The sequence below is a fragment of the Marmota marmota genome, unplaced genomic scaffold (genome assembly GCF_001458135.2).
Source record: "Marmota marmota marmota unplaced genomic scaffold, marMar, whole genome shotgun sequence".
Classification (NCBI taxonomy): domain Eukaryota; kingdom Metazoa; phylum Chordata; class Mammalia; order Rodentia; family Sciuridae; genus Marmota; species Marmota marmota.
The window spans coordinates 47,011,253-47,031,971 of record NW_026000108.1 but is presented as its reverse complement, the minus strand read 5'-3'; the positions used below and the strand labels follow the sequence as shown (position 1 = coordinate 47,031,971).

At 31.8% G+C, this 20,719-nt stretch overlaps 1 protein-coding gene across 29 annotated transcripts in view; it reads right to left on the bottom strand.

Annotated features, from left to right (window-relative positions):
* The window catches only part of Adgrl3 (adhesion G protein-coupled receptor L3), a 790,900-nt gene that overhangs the window by 17,624 nt on the left and 752,557 nt on the right, over positions 1-20,719 (bottom strand). For 11 of the 29 annotated variants that reach the window (XM_048784544.1, XM_048784551.1, XM_048784547.1 and 8 more), the window contains 2 exons: positions 20,044-20,172; positions 10,938-13,306 (listed from right to left, as the gene is read on the bottom strand). The exons of 1 other annotated variant lie outside the window; for it this stretch is intronic. In XM_048784544.1, the coding sequence (XP_048640501.1) occupies positions 12,507-13,306; positions 20,044-20,172 (929 nt within the window). In that variant the 3' untranslated portion in view covers positions 10,938-12,506. Of the gene's footprint in view, positions 1-10,937; positions 13,307-15,416; positions 15,469-20,043; positions 20,173-20,719 lie in introns of those variants that run through there. 17 more of the 29 variants (XM_048784555.1, XM_048784558.1, XM_048784556.1 and 14 more) reach the window with 4 other exon arrangements.

The following is a 20,719-nucleotide window of genomic DNA, read 5'->3' as shown; positions in this document are numbered from 1 at the left end:
CAAAATCTGGATACTCATTGCTATAAAATATTGCATCTCCGTACAAAAAAGTCAAGGTATTACACAGAGTAAGACACAGAGGTCACCTTTACTGTGTGCATTGTCCTGGTTCCCAGTTAGCTGGGGACTCACCCTTTCCCTCCTAGTTTAAGTGATGAATAAATTCTGCTAATTTCAAAGTACTTATTGTTGTTGTTTTTAAAATTTGTTTAGCTTATGTTTAAGCAGGGAAAACGAGTTAGGCTAAGATTAAGATAGAATGAAGATAGAGAATGAGATCTATAGACAGGGAAAGAGAAACCAGATCCTATGTTCTGATGCAGTTGGATAGAGTTTAGATTGAACCTGAAAGACTGGTCAGGGATGTGTTCAGATGGAGGTGATGACGAGATCAAAGAGAAGAGCTTAGATGTATAAAATAGCTCTAATAACTCAGAAAGTAATATAAAGCAATTATATGGAAAAATAGGATGAATTATGTAAATAAGTTTTTGTTTCCATTTAAAATATACTTGCTACCACTGCACAACTGATAGAAAATTTGATGATGATGATGGCTAAAAAGACAGGGTTGGGACTCTATGTTTTTCTAAACTATGGGTGTTGGATATTTGCATTAACAACTTTTATATTTAGGATAGCATATAAATTGCATATTTATTGATTATTTCCCAATGTGGTTGTTTTCCCCTACCATGGCAAACATATATCACCCTTCTAGACATTATTTTTTTTTCACTAATTGTGAATGGAATCTTCTGAAGCCAATGCTCTAAGCAGACACTGCTGTTTGATCAGGAGTCATCACTGGAGTGAAAAACTATTTTCCATTCAACTGCACTATCCTTCAAAGTTATGTGTTAAGTAGCTTAAGGAATTTAGATGCATTACTTCTGTGTGTCATTGCTAAAAATTGAAGAAGGCTAGCAGGTATGAGACTCCAACAGAAACGGTTATTCTATCAAATGACTTTTGTTGATTTTACTCTAATTTTCCATGAGTCCTCCATAAACATTTTTGTTTAAAGCAACTTTTAGAAACCAATTCTTTTTAAAATTTTGAGCTTATTAACACTTAAAAAGAAGAATGTAATTGATCGGCCTACAGAAGTTAAATACGAAACTGAGAGTCATGTTAAAGAAACTAGTCATGTTAAAGCTTGGTGGCTTATGTCTGTAATCCCAGTGACTCTGATGGCTGAGGCAGGAGGATCATGAGTTTACAGGCCAGTCTGCCCAGTTTCGTGAGAATTTGTCTTCAAATAAAATATGAAAAGGACTGAGGATGTATCTCAGAGAAAGAGATTAGTCCTTGGGACTACCGAAACAAATGAATTTAAAAACCCTAGAATTATCATTATATATTATGCATCTGGAATAATAAGAAATGAAGACCATTTGATTTATAGTTTCACTGTTTGGAATTATAGGTGATTCACTTTTACAAAGAGTGAATTTTTGGCTGAATACTGCGAAGATATATACTGTCTGATAAGTCAGACTTCCAGGGAAAGGTTAAAGATAATTTTGTTCCATGAAAATAATTCCTGATAGGTATCTGTGAATTCTACTTGATTTAAAATTAATAACAATCATTTCTGCTATGTTAATATTCATTGATTCCCCCCCCCCATGGTAATAGAAACATAGTTTGAACAAGAATTTTTATTCTATGAGTTAAATAATGGAAAAATATGAGCTAGTAAATTAATTTTTGTTTGAAAAATAAACTAATCATTTTTAAAATTAGAAAGTGAAACATATTTAGAAAATCAAGCAACCTCATCTGAGAAAAGAAATTCTGCATTTTGATTTTTTTACATGTATTTCCTAAAGTAAAGTTTTAAACTATTTTGAGACTACTTAAACTAATTGATGCAAATACTTAACCAATATTTATTAAGTTGTTAAGTCTGTAGTTCTTAACTCAAACTGCATGTTAAATCACTTGTGGGCCTTTAAATTTTACTTGTATCTAGATGCCACCCCCTTTAGGGTAAGGCCTGGACTTCTTTTCTGATATGCCAGAGGGGATGCTAATGAAGCAAGGGCTAAGAATTACTGACCATCACAATAACACCTAAAAATAGGGAGATAAATTTAATCATCCTCTTTTCAAAACAAGTGAGTAAAATATAGCACCATATTATTGTGTTTTTCATAGGGTCAAGAATTAATCTTGATTCCTCATTCTTGAATATTATTCCAGTTTGAATTTTTAAAACCAAATAATGTTATTGGTTATTGTTGTTTATAATGATAAATATTATTATATATAGCTGTAAAATACTGTAAAGTTTATCAAATGGAAAGAGAAACAACATAATAAACTACTTTAAAATTTAAACAAATACTAAGCTTAAAAACAGTTTGTATTTAAATCTTTAATTCTAGTCTGTTCCTTCTCATCTTTTCTGCATCAACAGAAATAAATGGAATCTGTTTTAATTAGTTACAATAGAATAATGGAAATTAACATGATGCTAAACACTCCCTGAGAATGTGAGTTGAGATGTTAAGTTTAAGAAATAAAAAGCAAAATCAAAGGGCATATACTTTAGTATATTGTATGTTTATGAACAATATATGTATTGTATGTATATATACAATATAGATCATATATTGTACATACATATATACATACATACATATATATATTCCTCATTTCCCATGTCATTTTTTTACCTAAAATGAAGAGTAAAAGAGGGGCTGGGGTTGTAGCTTAGTGGTAGAATGCTTGCCTAACATGTGTGAGGCACTGGGTTTGATCCTCTGCACCACATAAAAAATAAAATAAAGGTATTGTTCCCATCTACAACTAAATCATATATTTAAAAAATAAACCGTAAAAGAGCAATGGTTTTAGCTTCCATACAATTGTGATCATTACCAACTTTGAGAATCCACTCTATTTATTTTCTAAAATAGTAATAGATCTGCCTTTTGATAAAATTGAACAGCATCTAGATATTCTGCTTCTCTTTCCTGTAACATATTGCCTGGTATCTAAAAGCAGGGGGGAAAAGCTGATTTAAGAGTAGCTAGAACAGACACATTCATGTCATTTGATTGCAAAACAGAACCTCAAACCCACCCCAGAAGAACACACATCAAACTTTGCATTTTAATAAAATTCCCATGTAATTCCTATGCACTTTATACATGAGAACCAAAGGTGTTATGTAAAAGACCTGTGTTTATAAAAGTTGCTGCAAACAAATAGATATTTGATACTAGAAGACAGAAAGCTATATTAAAATAAAGAGGTTTTATGGTTAGGGCAGAATTCATCTAAATTATAGAAGCATTCATCTGAATTTTTCTTTCTTCACCTAAAGTTTGGAGCAGACATTTGACATTTAGTGGAAGTACTTTTATAACATTTTGTCATGCTTACAAAGACAATTAATATTGAAAGAATCACATGCCCAGCATTATACTGTAAAAAAAAATAAAAATAAAAAATCTCAGTGGTAGCAAAAATGTTTTGTGTAAGAATTCACCAACTGAGTTTCATGAATCGTTAAATTTTTAATGTATTACTGTTCCGGTTCCTCTAGGATTTCAGGGACAAATAGTTTTAGGAGGCAGTACAATATATACTGCTCTTGAAGTTTTGTGATGCATTCTCTGAAATATTACAGTTAAAAAATGTGTTTGTCTTATACCTCCCCAATATGTTTAAGCTTAGACCCATCTTTTACCATCAGATACTATCTGCTGAATAAAGATTATAGAATGTTGCATCAGAGCACTGGAAGTACAGTTTGTAAAACTATTGAATTGTGAAGAACTGGGTTCATAAAGGCTAAGAAACAGTATTACAATATTATACATATATATTACAGAAACAGTATTACGGTATTATAAGCACTCTGACAATAAAATGAGCTGGAGATATTCATATATATTTATGTATATGCATATAATATATATGTATATATATATACATATATATGAGTAGAACTTTTAAAATTTTAATTTAGAATAATATTACTATGATTTAACCATTATTGGGAGTGAGGAACTAACAGAATCAACAAGACACAAACAGAGACTATTTAGTGTAAACTCAGAATACAGATTCTAGAATTCTAGATTCTAAACTTCTAGAATTTTAGGTATAAAGATTTTATGTGTGCCTAATACATTATATATCACATTTAATAAACTGTATTTCAATATTTAGATATGTGGAACCCTATTCTTAGAAAACTTAAATAACTTTTTGGAAGATATATAACTGATGAAAGAAGCAGAATTCCAAAATCAGTTGTCTGAATTTTTTAATTGATAGATATAGACGATAGATAAATGATAGATGATAAATAACAGATTAAAAGATTTTTCTCTATGTCTATCCCCCTTTATCCTTTCATATCTGTGGGGATTTTTCCCAGGAACCCAGCTTTATGTTTACATCTTACTACCTAGTAAAATAGGTTTGCATAAACTTTTGAGATTCATGGTTTTCAGCATTGGCTTGAAATGTCTATTTTCAATCTCATACTTAAATGAAAAGCAATAGGTTAATTTCTTTTTAGCTAATCATTTTGTTGATGCAGTATGATTAATAATAAACAAAATGAACTTTAGACTGAGAGGTTTTTGTTTCAAAACTCACTAGCTCTGTGACTATGGGATCTGAGTGTTTTTTTTCCCTCCCAAACAGTATAATAAATCTATTTTTGCTATATTACTAAAGAATAAATGGGGCCATGTAAAATGCCAGACACATACTTGGCTCTCAGGAGTTGCTGATTCCCTCCCACTTCCTTTGTAGAAAGTGTATTTTCAATATGAAGGAAGTATCTGAGTTAAATTTATCCAGCTGCTATTGTACTCATTGTGCCGATGCACAAAGTTAATAAATAAAATAATCAGAATCCCTAACACCACAGAGTGTTGCTTGTATGTAATATCTATCTTCTGATTAAAAATATTTTCTAGAATTTTTTGTAACCTTTATTCAAGAGAAAAATGTCAGCACAGAGCTCCAAATTCTCTTTTGGACCAGAGGATGTCTGCACTACTCCCCAATATGAGATAAGGATAATAAGATGAGTCAGGAGATTCAAGATTAAATTTGATTATGTCTTATTAATTGCAAACTTAAAGGTCAAACAGTAAATTCTTAATTTCATTTCCTATGTTCCCATAAAGGACAAATACCCTTATAAACTTTTCAGGTGGTAACAGAAAAGAAAAGGTTAAAAAAAAAAAGTCCTTACATTTTATTTTCAATGTATGAAGGGGTAGGTGGCAGGGCATGAAGATCATGGGCACAGGAAAGATATTCAGAGTACATATTTCAGGTATTAATTATCCTGTTGTTTGAACATTATCCAAAAACCAAAGTTTTGGTGATCCCATACAATAACAGTAACTACATCACTTATTGTTTACTGATTTTTTTTATTGAGGTTTGTAGCTCATGGTTTTACATGTGATTGTACAGAGCATTTTTTTTTAAGGATGAAAAGGTTGTACAAGAGAAAAAAAAATCCAGTAGCTTGAAATCTGGTAGGTGTATATGATAAGAATAATGCTGTGTGGAAATATATGAGAATCCTAAAAGACCAAAGCTGCATTAGCTAGATTTTTGTTTTGAAAAGTGATTTTTTTCTTGTCAGTGAAGAATAGCTCAATTAGTTGTAGTTTTTTTTAAGTATACTATTGTTTTTTAAAAGATATATCTTGAATTAGATTAAATGTTTGGTGAGAGGGAAAACAGTATGAAAAACCTTCCAAATTATCTGTCCACTTCCAATGCATTCACAGAAGCCAAATGAGGAAATCAACCTGACTCTACAGATCTTGATTTTGTAGTTCACAGGCAAAGGTCAGTGTTAGAATATACAAACAAATGAGATTTATTTATAAATGAACACATCTGATTATCTACAGCTGTTTCAAAACATACCACTTTTTATTACTAGAATGACAGAGGAAATTTTTATTATCAAATAACTTTTAAATGATTCAAAATGTCAAAGCTTAAGCCATTGGGACAACTTGAAATGCAAGGCATTAAATATACACTCTAGAGGATCAGGCAGTTGTTAGCACATGAGGACACTATCCTCCTCACTGCATACTGAGTTTCAATTCCAACAATCTCTACCTGATATTATAGTTGATACACTAATTTTGCCAAATACCTTTTGAGGTTAATCAATCAATGTATTTTGTTTTGGGGTCAGGATCATTTTCCTCTGTCAGAAGAATCGGAGGAATTTTTATATTTTAAAAAGTGATATTTAGGCTTAGATTTTAAAGATAGTTCCTTTCCAATGGAGTGTGAATTTTTGCAATCTTAGGCAATTGAGACCATCTGAATTCCTCTAAGTGTAAAATCCTGATTTTTGCCTAAGTAAATTTTTTGTAACCTCTGCCTCAGATCAAATAGTGTAGCATTCTCATTTTAAAATTATTCAATCTGAATAACAATGTTTAAATTAGATCCTTAGAAGTCTACTTTCCTCTTCTTTCAAGTTTTTCCTTTAGCATTTAGAATGAAAGGAACATTGAATACACTTAGATGCATTTGGATTATGTGGTATTTTAATAATCCACCATGTGCACAACTGCCTGCAGAATTGTGTCAATTGACCGCAGTAATTGAAGAGAGGATTTGAGAGTAAAATTTTCAGTAGTATATTTATTTTTTCAGCCTTAATGTAATATTCATATGTATAATGAATTATCCTTTAATATGAATATTGCTTGATTATGAGTTACTTTGTACAACATACATAATTTCAATATTAATTTAATGCTTATTAGATTCATAATAAAGCTCTAAAAGGTACAAACCTACTAGTAGCATTAACTGTGTTGCTGTACTATTGAGTCGGCAGATTAGAAAATGAAGGTGAATTGAGGCAAAATACTTATATTTTTTAAACATTTATATATTGTTTTTAGGTTTAGCTAGACACGAAATATCTAAATAGTGCTAGAAATATGTAGTGTTTTCTGTGGAATTAGCAGGATGAAATTATAATATGGTAAACTCCAATTTAATGTTTTCTGAACAAATCAGCATTTGGTATAGTATATAACATTTTTATCAAGATATATGATTTTGTTATTTTTTATAAAGCCTTTCCTGTATAATTCTCATTTAGGTCTTATCACCTAAATTAGGTCTTGGCAACTTGGTTCTATTCATCTGTTCATATTGTAGTTGAAAAGTGTTGTTTATCACAACAGAAGTCATTTTTATATGCAGTCTCCTGCTTCTTCACATGAATAATGGTTTGCTGTTTACTTTTGACATACTCTAAAGAGGCACAAGTTATCAATGAAAAAATTGCAGATAACACTATTAAGAGAAAGAAATATCCAAATAGTTGATATCAAGACATTTAACTTAAAGGTGCTAGATGTTAAAGAAGTGCTGACTTTAAACAATTTTTTAAAAGAATAAAAATAAATATATCAAATGAGAATATGTAAAACTATATTAACCACCTGTCTTATTATAAAAATCACAAAGTTTGCAATAATTGTGATTCATTTTCTCTGAAAGTTAAATAAAAGGAATTATGATTTGTAAGTATGTGTACAGGTGAACGTTAAAGACTGGTTTTCCTTTTAAAGCAAAGAGGATGTGATCACAGTAAAGTAGTAAATAGAATTTTGTCTTATGGCTGAACAAGAAAGAAACAATTATCAACATTTTCATTTCTAGGAGATATATATATATATATATATATATATATATATATATATATATATATATATAGTTAGATGTCTAATAATATTTTTCAGATGGTTTGATATAGACGTATCTTCTTATTACAAAATTGAACGTACTCTTGTATTCTCTTGAATCTATTTTATGAGCTCAAAGAAGAGCTCTTATGTAGAATTAATTTGCACAGAAACACTTCCATAAGCTATTCTTATGCTGCTTTGCATTTGGGCCTCCACCTTTCTAACATTTCAATGTGCAGAAATCTAATATGAGATGTAATGTATTATTTAGGAATGCATAACAATGACATGATGAGTTTTATGAATTGCTAAAAATAAACTAATTATATCTTAATACCTTGGGCTACATAGTACACTGGAAAGTTCATACATATTGCTATTTTATCTCAGTATGTTTGTTAAAGGCCATTCATACCAGTATCCTCGTATTTGCTCAAAACCAGATTAAAATTTTGTTTTAGTTTTTCATTCGCTGAGGTTGAATTGACATGCATTTGTAGTTCAACAGTGTTTTATTTTGTTTTCAAAAACATTCTAAATAGTAGCACTTTGATACAGTACTAATGAACAATTTAAAAAATATTCTTTCATTAATAGATGATGACAATAGTTTAGTTCAGAATTGATCTTTAGACAACTCAATTGTTTTTCCTCTTTTCTTTTGGTCTATACAGTAATGCAGAAAGTCAGTCACAAAAGTTTTTAATATTGATCTTTAAACTAGTCAGTGAATTGAACACATATAGCTGAAGATATTGCCTAAAATTAATTATATGGATCTTTATAAAGGTTACCAATTCCTTTATATGCTCCATTATTATGAAAAATTTTATCACATCAACTAAGCTAATATTAAAATTTAAATATCTAAATTTAAAGATCATTTCAATGTCAATATTTTCATATTGGGAATCTTAAAAATACAGATCATAAACTTTCAATTTAGAGTCATTGTGAATTTTTTACAGGAAGTTAAGGGGATTTCTATTATTTGCTTTTGGTTAATATAGTTTCCTTATTATTTTTCCTTTTATGAAAATTGTTCTCATGCCAGTTGTTTTGTCATTATGATAATTTTAGCATATTTTTTTTATCATTCAACTCCAGTAGTTCAATTTTAATAGAATGGAAACAAGGAGGGATGCTCATAAAATTAAACTGAAATTTTAATCTATTTCTTCTTCCCCAAATTTGGGTTTCATCATAAATATTATCATTTAGGAATATGCTGTAGAACAGTCCATTAGTTTCAAAATCAATTAAACATGAGGACCATTAGCTAGTGTCCTGATAAAACCATCATATGACTTAGATTTCAAAGAAAAAATAAAATTCAAATAAAACATTACAAAATATTATTTTACTAGGAAGCAATACTTAGATTTAATTTCAGCTGGCTAAATAATGTGCTATGGACATACATTATGTATGTTGAATAGAAATTTACTTCTTAATGGAAAACCAACTACATTGAAAATATTCAGATAAGTAAATCATGAATTTCATAAAATATTGGGAAAACAGAGTCAATAAAGGTGATAGAAAAAAAGAAAAAAAATAAATTATTAGTTCATCAGTAGCTTTGCTTGAAAAAGGCATTTGAGGGGAAAATTGAAGTTCAGGAATTCAACCCTTGCTAGTGTACATAGGACTAAATGAATAACATTTTATGCAAATTTCTATTGAAATACATGTGCAATTAACTACTTTATCCACTGTTTTCATTAATAGTCACATCAAATTCAGAGGAACAATCTCTTCCTGTCAAAATCTTTGGGAACTTAATTCTCTCTGAAAGCACACCAATTTTGATGGAGGAGAGGTTAAAAAACAAAAATCTCACACTTTCATCTTGATGCAAGAGCTTGGTATTAACCTATTATACTGCATAGACTTCTGTACCAGTTAAGGTGTTCCAAGTGATCTTTCTTCCACTTGGTCTATGCAGAGCTGGGCAGGTTTCCTGCTTCAAATTTCCATATAATAAAACACAAAAAGATCACAAGCAAGGAGGTAGCAATATCAGAAAATCAGCAAGCTGAATTGAGGTAGTCTCCCCATTGTTCTGTGAATCCAGCTTCTTACTTAGAAATGCTTCCATACAGATTACTGTTTGTCACAACAAGCTTAAGCGTTCACAATCCACAGTCAACATGTGTGTTTTTGGAGCTATGTTTTACATGTTAAAGAAGGGTTCTTTTCTGGCCACATATAATCTAGGCATCAAGTGAGTTCAACACCTTTCAGGTGCTAATATGGCCACTGTGTGGTGTTAGGGAAACCTCATTACTGCTGAAGCCTGTGGTACTCCTCCAATTTAAGGAAACATTTATATCAATTGACTAAAAAGAAATGAGACATAAGATATTTTATGGTGATAAAACAGTTAAGATGTACTCTGACCAGTACAACTTTTTTTTTGTCATATATTTTATAACTATGTATGGATTACTGGCCATTCTCTACACTATTCTTTATCATTTTGATTTAAGACAATCATTTATAGGTGGATGGCATGTAGATTTTTGAAAAATAAAATCCCAAGGCATAGAACAAGAGAAATTATGAATTGGCAAGTTCATCGTAGTTTTGCTTAGAAAGAACTCCATGGTTGAATACTGCTGGAAAAGGATCTGGAGTAATCGAAGATCAAGAAAGTTTCTTTGAAAGGATTTATTTTTCCCCTCCTCTTTCCTCCTTTATAACAAGAAAAAATGGCACAAAAAAAAATGGTTTATAGTGCCCTTTAAAAATGTTGTTTTCTTTGCCATGATTCTTGCAGCTTTTAGCCAATGGAATAAATTTAAATTTCTTTCTTTATCAAAATGGAGCTTATGAAAGAGGAATAATGATTCTGTTGTAATTTGATATTTGAATCTCTGATTGCATCTGTTTATTAAAATAAGCATAGTAACTACAGCGGGTTTATAAATAGGCATACAGTAACCTATATGTTAACCTGCTTGAGTGTAAGTAATGCATCTTGTTTTAGACAACATAAAGATGTCCATCCCATTTTCTGGTTGACTTTGTCTGCAAAACTGATTATCATTTTGTGCTTAGGTTATTTGTTGAGTCAGACTGATTTCTTTTTCATGGCTTATGTGGGTCACAGAGGGTTAGCAAAGTTTATATACTGAAAATAGAGGGAAAGAAAGGCGAGAAAAATGAAAAGGAAAATTAATAATATAGTACATACATCAATACAATATCTTCTAAATCTCAATCAGTTGTTTATTGGTTGGCAAACAAGTTTCACTTTTACAACAAATATTAGTAATGAGGTCATCCAACTTTGAGACCATACAAAATGGATCATAAATTTAAAAAAAAATTATATGTGCTGCTAATTTACCTCTTGTATCCTACATTACTTAAAATCCTGTCAAATAAATAAATTTTCCTGTTAATAAACAGAAGACTTAAAAAAAATCACTTCAAAATTATTTGACCTTTCAATTCTTACTAACAGGGAATGAATTTCCTCTAAAACTTGGTAGTGCAGGTGCCCGCTTGGGGGCCAGACTGAGCATTCAGCACTTTATCGTCTATGAAATACCGTTTTTCACATGCAAAAGCCCCACTAGTCCTATAGACACCTCTTGACTTCTAGAATCATAGCTACTGTCTTGGTGATGAACTGCTTGCCAAATATGCTTTGCATTACAACAGATGTGCCCTGTAAACATGAAAGTTCATCCTGCTCTAATTTGCAAAAATGCTGTTGGAAATCTTCTGGCTGGATAAAGATATATAGTGAGGGAAGGAAATCTAATTTTATTTATTTTCTTTTCTTTTTTGTAAAAAATAATTTGTTTGCATTACTAGAAAATGATTCTTATAAAGTGATAGTTTTATTTATTTATTTATTTCCCAGGTGAAGTTTTAAAGAAAACAAGTGGTGGGGGGAGGCAAAGAAAAAGAAAATGAAGAAAGGAAGGGAAAAAAAGGAGGAAACTTTGCTTTTTTTTTTTTTTCTTTTTTTTTACTGGTAGACAAACTTGCAAGACTAGCACAAAAGAAAAAGAAAATTTCTTTTTTTTTCCCACTACATTAACAGGACTCAAATTCTGGAGGAACAGAAAGCAGACTATATGTGCAATGCTAGTATCTGTACATTACATAGAAATTGTTCAATTTTTTCTGCCATTAGTTTTATCATCAGTTAATACAGCAAATCATAAAATATGCATTTAGCATATAATTCTAGAATTCCCCTCCATTTCATTATTAATTTTGTTGTTTTGTTTTCCACAGCTATTCCTGCTGTGGTGAACAGGCGGTGAGTGACCATAAACCACTATGTGATACAGTTTTGCTTCGCTTTTATGTTTGTTTGTGCAGCACTCCAATCTAGATGCAGCATTGTTACTAATTTCAAACAATTGTTCTGGCCTTTCAAAAATCAGGTCCTTGTAATTATAGTAACAGAGCATCAGAGATGTTAAAACAAACACAACATAATTCAACAAGGCCACAATGAGCGCCATTTTCTTCATATCTCGTTCATTAACATAATGAAGTCTCCATCTGAGGGGGGGAAAGGACAAGAAAGGAAAGGGCACAGGGGGATTTCAGCAGTTATCTTTCTCCCCTGGGCTGACCTAAAAATCCCAGTTTAAAAAAAAAAAAAAAAGAAAAAGAAAAAGTCAAAGAGTTTTTGTTTGTCTTTTGAGAACAGCATAAAGATTTAGGAGTACACACATTATTACCACTGCTTATATCAACTCAGAACAGTCAACAAGGTGTTAGCAGTTTTGTTGGTTTAAATTTCTGTGTCATCTTCTATAGACTAGTGACCAAGTGAGCAGGTCCTTTTGAACTTCCCTCCGGAGAGGTCCCATCTTTGTTTGGAGGAACTATGAATCCATCACTGCTGCCGCGCCCTAGCTGGTAGTAAGTGTGCAGCTGATGGACGTGGTTTCTGGAGCCTAGGTTTGGCATGCTTTTGTAGTAAACATCTTCGGCATCACCACATTTGGCCGCTGGGGGTTCGGTCTGGGTGCTGGTGGTAACGCTCTCTGCGGCGGGCACACCAGCCAGTGCTGGCATACTGGTATAGAGGGAGTCCCTGTGGGGTGACTGGAGATCTTCTGTGTGCTCGTTAGTTAGCAAAGGGAAAAAGCTCTCACTGTGGTCTTGGGGGATCCGCCTTCTGCTGTAGTGGTGTGGCTGGTGGTTCTCCGTGGAGTAAACCCTTGGGGGCAGCAAAGGAGCATCAGATTCTTCATGAATGAGTTCCAGGCCCAGACTCTCCTCATGATTGAAGGATGTGGCATCATCGAGGACAATGGCATCATCTTCACTTGCACTGCCGAGGTTATTCACCAGCTTGTTCATCAGATTCCTGTTCTGTTCGCTGGAACGCTCGTGGTTGTTCAGGTAAGAAGGGATGTAATTGGAAGTGAGTTCCTTCAGAATCTTTTTCTCTAGGGCGGTCTCATTATGGTTATAGCCGCGGTCTATAATTTGCACACAGTTGCTCAGGTACTCGCCGCTGGCAATGCTGTAACTATTGCCATGGTTACCATTCAGTGGTAGAGTATCCATGACACTTGTATCCCTGGCATTGTTCAGAAGCCCCTCTGAAAAAGATTACAAGACACTATGACATTCATATCCAATAGGCCATAGAACACACACACAAACACGAAAGCAAAACATTTATCGACTATGAAATAAAAAGCGCTAGCATTTAACTTAATCTAAAATGTCCAGGAACAAAAACATTAAATTTAGCTGTATATAACCAAATATATGTGTATAATTGGACAATTGATCAAAATCTTGGAAAAGAAGTATTTAAAATAAATCTCAAAAGAATTTTTTTTTAAAACCTATGAATTATAAATTGGCAATTTTCACACACTGTCTGACATTATTTGAAGCATGTTTGGTTATAACATGGGCAAAATAACACAAAATTTTGGTGTAGTCATTCATAGCTTTCAATTTATAGCCATCAAGGTCAATTAAATAATTTGTTACCTTTCATTTTACATGCTCTCTTATTATTGAAGTAGCTACAATATTAACATAATTCATATGTGGTCCATTCAATATGCTAGTAAAAAGTAAAAGAAATAGTTTTTCATAATTTAATATATAATTTTGTGAAATTAAAAATAATCCCAAACCAGGTGTGGTGGCGCATGCCTATAATTCCAGTAACTCCAGAGTATCGCAAGAGAAGCTAGCCTCAGCAATTCAGCGAAACCCTGTCTCAAAAAAAAAAAAAAAAAAAAAAAAAAAACTTTAAAAAAGGCTGGGAATTTTGCTCTCTGATAAAGCGCCCCTGGGTTCAGTCCTTACTACCAAATAAGTAAATGAATGTGATAAATAAATAGATTAATTAAATAATCCCTATACATAAAACCACAAAAGGATTATGTTAAATTTGTCAGAATGATATAGTCATTAAATAATGCTAGTCAAATAAATGGCACACCAAAATAATTTACACACTAGGAACTTTCAAAAGTATTTGGATTTACTTTCTATTTTTTTCTGCTCTAAGCACTTTGGTTATTATTTCATATTAGGCCCTTAGTGATTATTCAGGGTCATTACTTAATACTGTATGAGAAAGTGTAAAAATAGGGATTTGATTCCCAAAATTATGTCGTCAATACTACTGTTACCATTTTATAATGAGTGAAGACTTTGGGGCATATTAAATTTTGGATTTGAAAGAGGATAAACATTTTATTCTGGTAGAAACAGCTGCAGTGAATTAAATTTGACCACATATTTCTTCAAGGTTTTAGCATTCCCTTGAATGAACAGAAATTCAATAATCTATAATAGTTTCTTAAATCAATTCAAATGCAACCACAAAAGAAAAAACACACACAAACACTTAACCAATTCTGGTAAATAAGGAAGGGTATTTCCTTTTATAAAAAAATTAGTCAAAGAATTCTATTAAACTTCTCAATATGCTGCTAACTTGTGAAAATATAGCAGTCATTCTATATCTGTGATGCAGTTACATTTATCAAAACTTGACTAGTTCAATACTACTTTAAATGAACAGTCGCATATGTCAATTTTTATATGAACTTCTGATGCACGCTCTGTATTCAAGAAACACTGTTTTTAAAAAATAGCAATGCATAAAATGCATTAAAAAGCAGCTATCACAGACATAGGTTGAAGCGATTTATTTTCATGTTATATCTTGTACACAAATCCACAATGTTAAGAAAAAAAAGTAAATGCCTTTTAAAGGGCTGTATGTGATGGGTGACTGCGCTGCAGAGGCTGCGATGGGATGCTTCGATGGTTAGGGTTGCATGGCTGATGCATTGAAACATGTGCTTTTGTATTTCTGTTGTCAATGCATTAGGCAGAGACTAAAAACAGCCATTGTAAAATAAAGTGAGGATGCTGCATATGACACACTTTTATGATGGAATGTACTAATAAAAATTAAAAGTTTATGGATTACTTAGCAAAAATAAATGCTTAATTTAAAAACAATTTAACTCACACGAACATTACATGAGACTTAACAACCATGTTGATTATGTGACAGAATAAAAGAATCAGACAACAAAAGCGTCTAATCTCTATTAGCATATATTTATATAAGTTGATTTATAGGCTCTTTAGTTTTTAAATTGTGAGATGAACTGTTTTTAATAACTACATCATCTATATGTGATGCAATAAAAGTGAACTAAAAAAAATTACATTTGATATGCAATGTTTAGCTTTACTCCCATACTTGTCTCTCTGTAGGGCTCTAAACGACAGCATGAAGAAAAGGAAAGAAAAAACAACAAGTAAGCTTACAGCGACAGTAGAGGAAACATGAGTAAAAAGCAAATTGATGATATGCAGAAAAAAGAGTCAAAGGAAATAATTTCCACTGCCCCAAAATTCATGAGTCTGTGTTACATGGTTTATCATAATAAAAAATACTGATGTTAGTCAGAAAATAAGCAGTCCCCCTTAACATATTCCAATATAATGAGTCTTTAATAAGCATTATACAGTTTGTAAATTTCCAACAAAATACACACTTATATTACAATTAAGATTATCACACAAACCAGAGAATAAAAAGAAGGTGAGCCAGGGACTATTTCCACCTCTAGATTTCAATACTGTCACATGTATGATGTTAGAATGCACCTGCTCATAAGGAATGCCATATAATTTTAGAATTTATTAAATGAAATTATCAAGGAAATTTTGGATACAGAAAAATACTAGTTGAAGATTTTCATAATCTTGTTCTTTTTTCCCCCTATATATCTCCTCTCTCTCTGCACAAACATTATTTTTCCTCATTGTACCTACAAAAATGTTGCTTATCATTTGTAATCGAAAACTGATCAGTACTGTCATTGCTGGAGCCCCTATCCAGAAGTGGAGTAACTACAGAAAAAAAAAAAGGCTAAATCCATTTATTCTGTATCAAGAAAATGTGTGGGGAATAAATCACCACTTATATCAGGTTTTCTTCTGGATTGCTGCACAATCATATGCAATCAAATATTTTGGGAGTGGATCCTTTGAAAACAATCCTGGTGAAATTACTTTTTAGAAAAAAACTCACATTTTAAGCAGGTCAGAAGAATTACTCTTACTGATTTTGTTTACAGGATGGTTAAAATATCACAAAACAAAGACCAGTGAATTCTCTGGGCTAGATCATTTCGAGGGATTCTAACTTGTTATAATTTAACCATTGGTTAAAGGAGACAGTTTTTTTTTTTCTTAGCAAAACAAGACCTACAGCATTTTAAAAAGCAGAGGAAATATTTTTTTCAAATTTCAAAACAGCTTTAGAAAAACAATTTGAAAGACAAGCTATTTATCAACAGAGGTAAATACCTGTAGGCTCATTATGGTTCACTCCTTAAATACAGGGATACTAGAACTAGAACCACATAAAAGAGATCGCTGAGGTTCAATTCCCATTTTTCAGAGATGAAGAAACCACAGTGCACAGAGGCTGGGCCTTATCTAATGCTTCCCTGCTAATAGGGCAGAGCTGGGATCAGAAAGGGGTCTCTAGACTTCTTTCAACTCTGCTGCAATTTTCTCTATAAATCTGCTGTAGGCTTTGAAAACCATGAAGGAATACCTTGCATTCTTACTTTTATTCTTCACTATATCCCATTATAGAGATATGTCTTTCTTTAAAGTTTTAGAACTGAATTAAATTACCTTAAGATGTAAATTTATTTTAGCAAAAATCACGACTTCCTCTCTTACGTTGTGTTGACAGGTTTTTCTATAATGAGATTTATCTCTACAAAAATTGAATTTCTAATACTGACAAATACATAATGGTCCAGAAATTCTATGCAAAAAGTTTTAAACATTTCCACAGTTGGAAGCTGAATTCAACATAATAAAAGTATATTATTCACTTTTATTTTTATATGTTTCGGTAGTAACACTATATACACATCTTTACATAAATAAAGGCATTACAAACAAGATTGGATGCTTTAAATCTGAACATTTCTATGCCTGGATAGCACTGGTACAACTGAAGTAGAGAACCCACAGAACAGAACCAAGTGGTAATTTAACATAAACCAGTCCAGAAACCACTCCAGTACATACCGGGTCAACTATATTTCATGTAAGATTTCACCTTGCCAGTAAGAATATAAGTGTACTCATCTGAAAGCATAAGATTAGCAGCAATATGACAACCATCAAGATTTATTTTTGGTCAGTGGTAATAGAATTATTTTAAGCACTATCATGGTTTCTTAACATTTTGATAATTATTAAAACATAATAGTTGAACAGTTCCACTTCTGGCTCTGAAAAACATTATTAAAATTATTTACTTTTTATTTTTAAGGAGTCAATAGAATTTTTTAAACTGGAATTTAGGAAAAATCCATTCAGACAAAATCGTAGTGAGTAATAACCAATAAAGGATTCCATAGGAATAAAACTTTGTATTTATATGGTATTTTAATTTTTTGTCTGTGAAAATTTTGATTTAATAATTTAGATAGGTATGTGTTCAACCTTAAAAATATCCTCCCTTTGTTTTGGTTATACCAGTAAAAATAAAGATGTGAAGGCAGATAGTGAAATAAGGAAAACAGAAAAATTAATAATCGTTACTTTTTCATTATATAAGAAATGACACATTATCTCTGAAAACCAAAAAAAGCAAAATAAAATGCAATCCACATTTGTTAATTATTTTAAAGTAATTACCAACAACTTTTCTGTGTAAGGCGAATAATGTAGAGTACATTTAACTTGCAAATATTTTAAATCTTCATTTAACATCATTCAAAATTACTAATTTATCAGGATACTTCAAAATATTTATAGTGACCCATTTACCTCTCACTTAACCTAAGGATAATAAAGACAAGATAAACCCTTAGAAGGTCTACTAAATTGTTCTGCCTAACCACATCTGGTGCACTGTGTATTGTACCATTCGTAGAGTACTACAGTGGAATACGGACACTGATAAATGAGAGAATATAGAGAGAGTAACCACGAAGAAGGACCCAGAAACTCTCATATTGATGATTCAGTTTTAGTAGGGATATGGAAAACCAAAGGAAAATAGATTTGCTGCTTTCAAGTATTTCAAGGATTTCCAAGAAGCAATAGAAGAAGGCAAACATAAGCATTATAGTAAGAGGAATATATCTAGATATCTCTATATACATAAATGGGTAAAAAACAAGCAGAGCATTTCAACAATAGAATATATGAGATCTGGAGGTGGTAAGAGCCCTGTTAGAATAGATACTTCAAGCTCGGTCTTACAGGGTGTCAGCAATCATATAAACAGCATTTCATGAACTCTGTCCTTCCTCTGATTCTCAAAGTCTATGCTTCTTAAACATGGAGTCTTTAAGAAACGATGAAATTGAAAGTTTACTGAATTATTTCATCATATAAACAAATATCTTGAACATACTCCTGAAGTCATTTGTTAATAAATGACTTTGGTATTTTTGAAATACTTTAAAATCATCCTTTGTATCTGACAAGGAACCCTGTGGGACAGCTCAGGTGATGTGAGACGCCCAGTGGCCAGGCTGCAACAAACATGTTTTTCTGAAATGGCCCATTCACACCAAGTTTTACAGTCACACCACTAATCTTTTACCTCTGACCAAGAAAGAAAAAGGAGAAAAAAAGAAAAATGAACAACAACAACAAAAAAAACCCCACCAGAGATGCTCACAAAGGATAATAGAAATTGTATTCCAAATTTCCTGGGTAATTTAAATATTGCTCAATTACTGTCTTCAACTGGAAGAACCATGGACATACCTATTACAGTGAATTTTCTTTCAAATATAATTTTAAGTAAGATGTTTCTTTAATGAAACTTCTATTTCAATGATTTATGGTCTATTTACATATATACATATACACATATATACATATATATGATAATTTATATATAGACAATATATCTTGATAATCTTGATAATCTTAATATAACAAATTAATAATCTTAATAGCAATAATCAACAAGGAGTTCATAAGAGTTTACATATGTATGTTTGTGTGTGCGTGTGTGTGTGTGTGTATACTTAGAAAAAGTAAAACCATGTCCACATAATTATAGTGTAAGCTGTTTTTTAAAAGACCTATGCTTATTTGTTTGAAACACAGTGAAGTTTCTGTATTGTTTTCAAGATGGGGCATACAGAGGAGCCATCTTCAAAATCCTTGTTTCAAGTGAGTTGTAGCCTACAGTAGAAATAATTTTGTGACTTGCTTGATCCAGCTCGTGTAGGCGATGACAAAGCTAAGACAGAACCTGAGCTGCTACTGTCCAGTTCACTGCTCTTTCCTCCACTGCTTAGTTCAATGTAATTTTCCCTGGAGTTAATCTAATGCTTTCATCAATACTAATGCTTTGTGCCCAGAGTGTACTTCATGATTTAACAAAGTAAGATTTATTTTCTCCATCTTATAACAGTAAGACTACTGAATCAAGTCTTCTTTTATCTTACTTACCTTAGACACGTATCTCATTTCTCAAAATAAATACACAGGTATTTAATTTAGAAATAAATGAACAACAAGAAAAGTACTGACAAACCACAATACATTTTGTAACAGTACAGAGAAACAAACACATATGAATGAATAAGGCATTTGTTTATCAGAAGGCATCCATTTCTTACTAAGGAAAGCCTAAGGAAAATGGAAAATAAAAGCACCAAGAGGGGTGGAATGTAAAGGAGTCTGTGTGTCAGCTTCCAAAGAAAAGGCAGGAGAAAGGAAACCAGAAAGTGCTCATAAAAGCTACATAAAATGGGACTCTCACTTGAAAAAATTAAGATAAACTCCAGCACACCTTGTGCGTTGTACATGCTGACAGAAGGGTTGTTACAGACCGCCGGTTCCCCAAGCAATGTATTATAGGGATTGTTAGTACCATGCGGACGAAGCAGAGCATTGCTTATAAGATGATTAGCCATGGCTCCTGGAGCAGCCCCATAGAAAGACAGAGAAAAAAAAAAAAAGGTCAATCAGGCAAATGTGTTTGAAAAAAAGAAAGGAAACATTTAGAATGACAACAGTTGATATAGCCCTGATTACAGGCAGGCAGCTAATTAAACTGAAAAAATATGTCACTAGAGCAGCACACATTTCCAACAATGTACACGTATTTGAGTCAATGGGAAAGGAAAAAAATGATTTACAGTGTTGCTTAGGCCACATTTATGGTACTCTCTTTCCCCAGGTGTATGCAAGAATATATTCCCATGCTTGCTATAAATAAATAAAAATAAAAAAGCAAAATCCAGTCATTCATACAAACAAAACACAAAAGCAAAAAAAAAAAAGTATAAAAGCTAAAATGCAAAAAGAAACAACACATTTCCTTATTCTCAGCAACCACTGAGTTGTTTTCAATGAAAGTAAAAAACAATAAAAGGAAACATTTAAGATCAAACACTCATTTGGAGAGCAGTTGTTGACACAACAGAAAAATTTTACATTTCTTAGAAATTCTATACAGAATAACT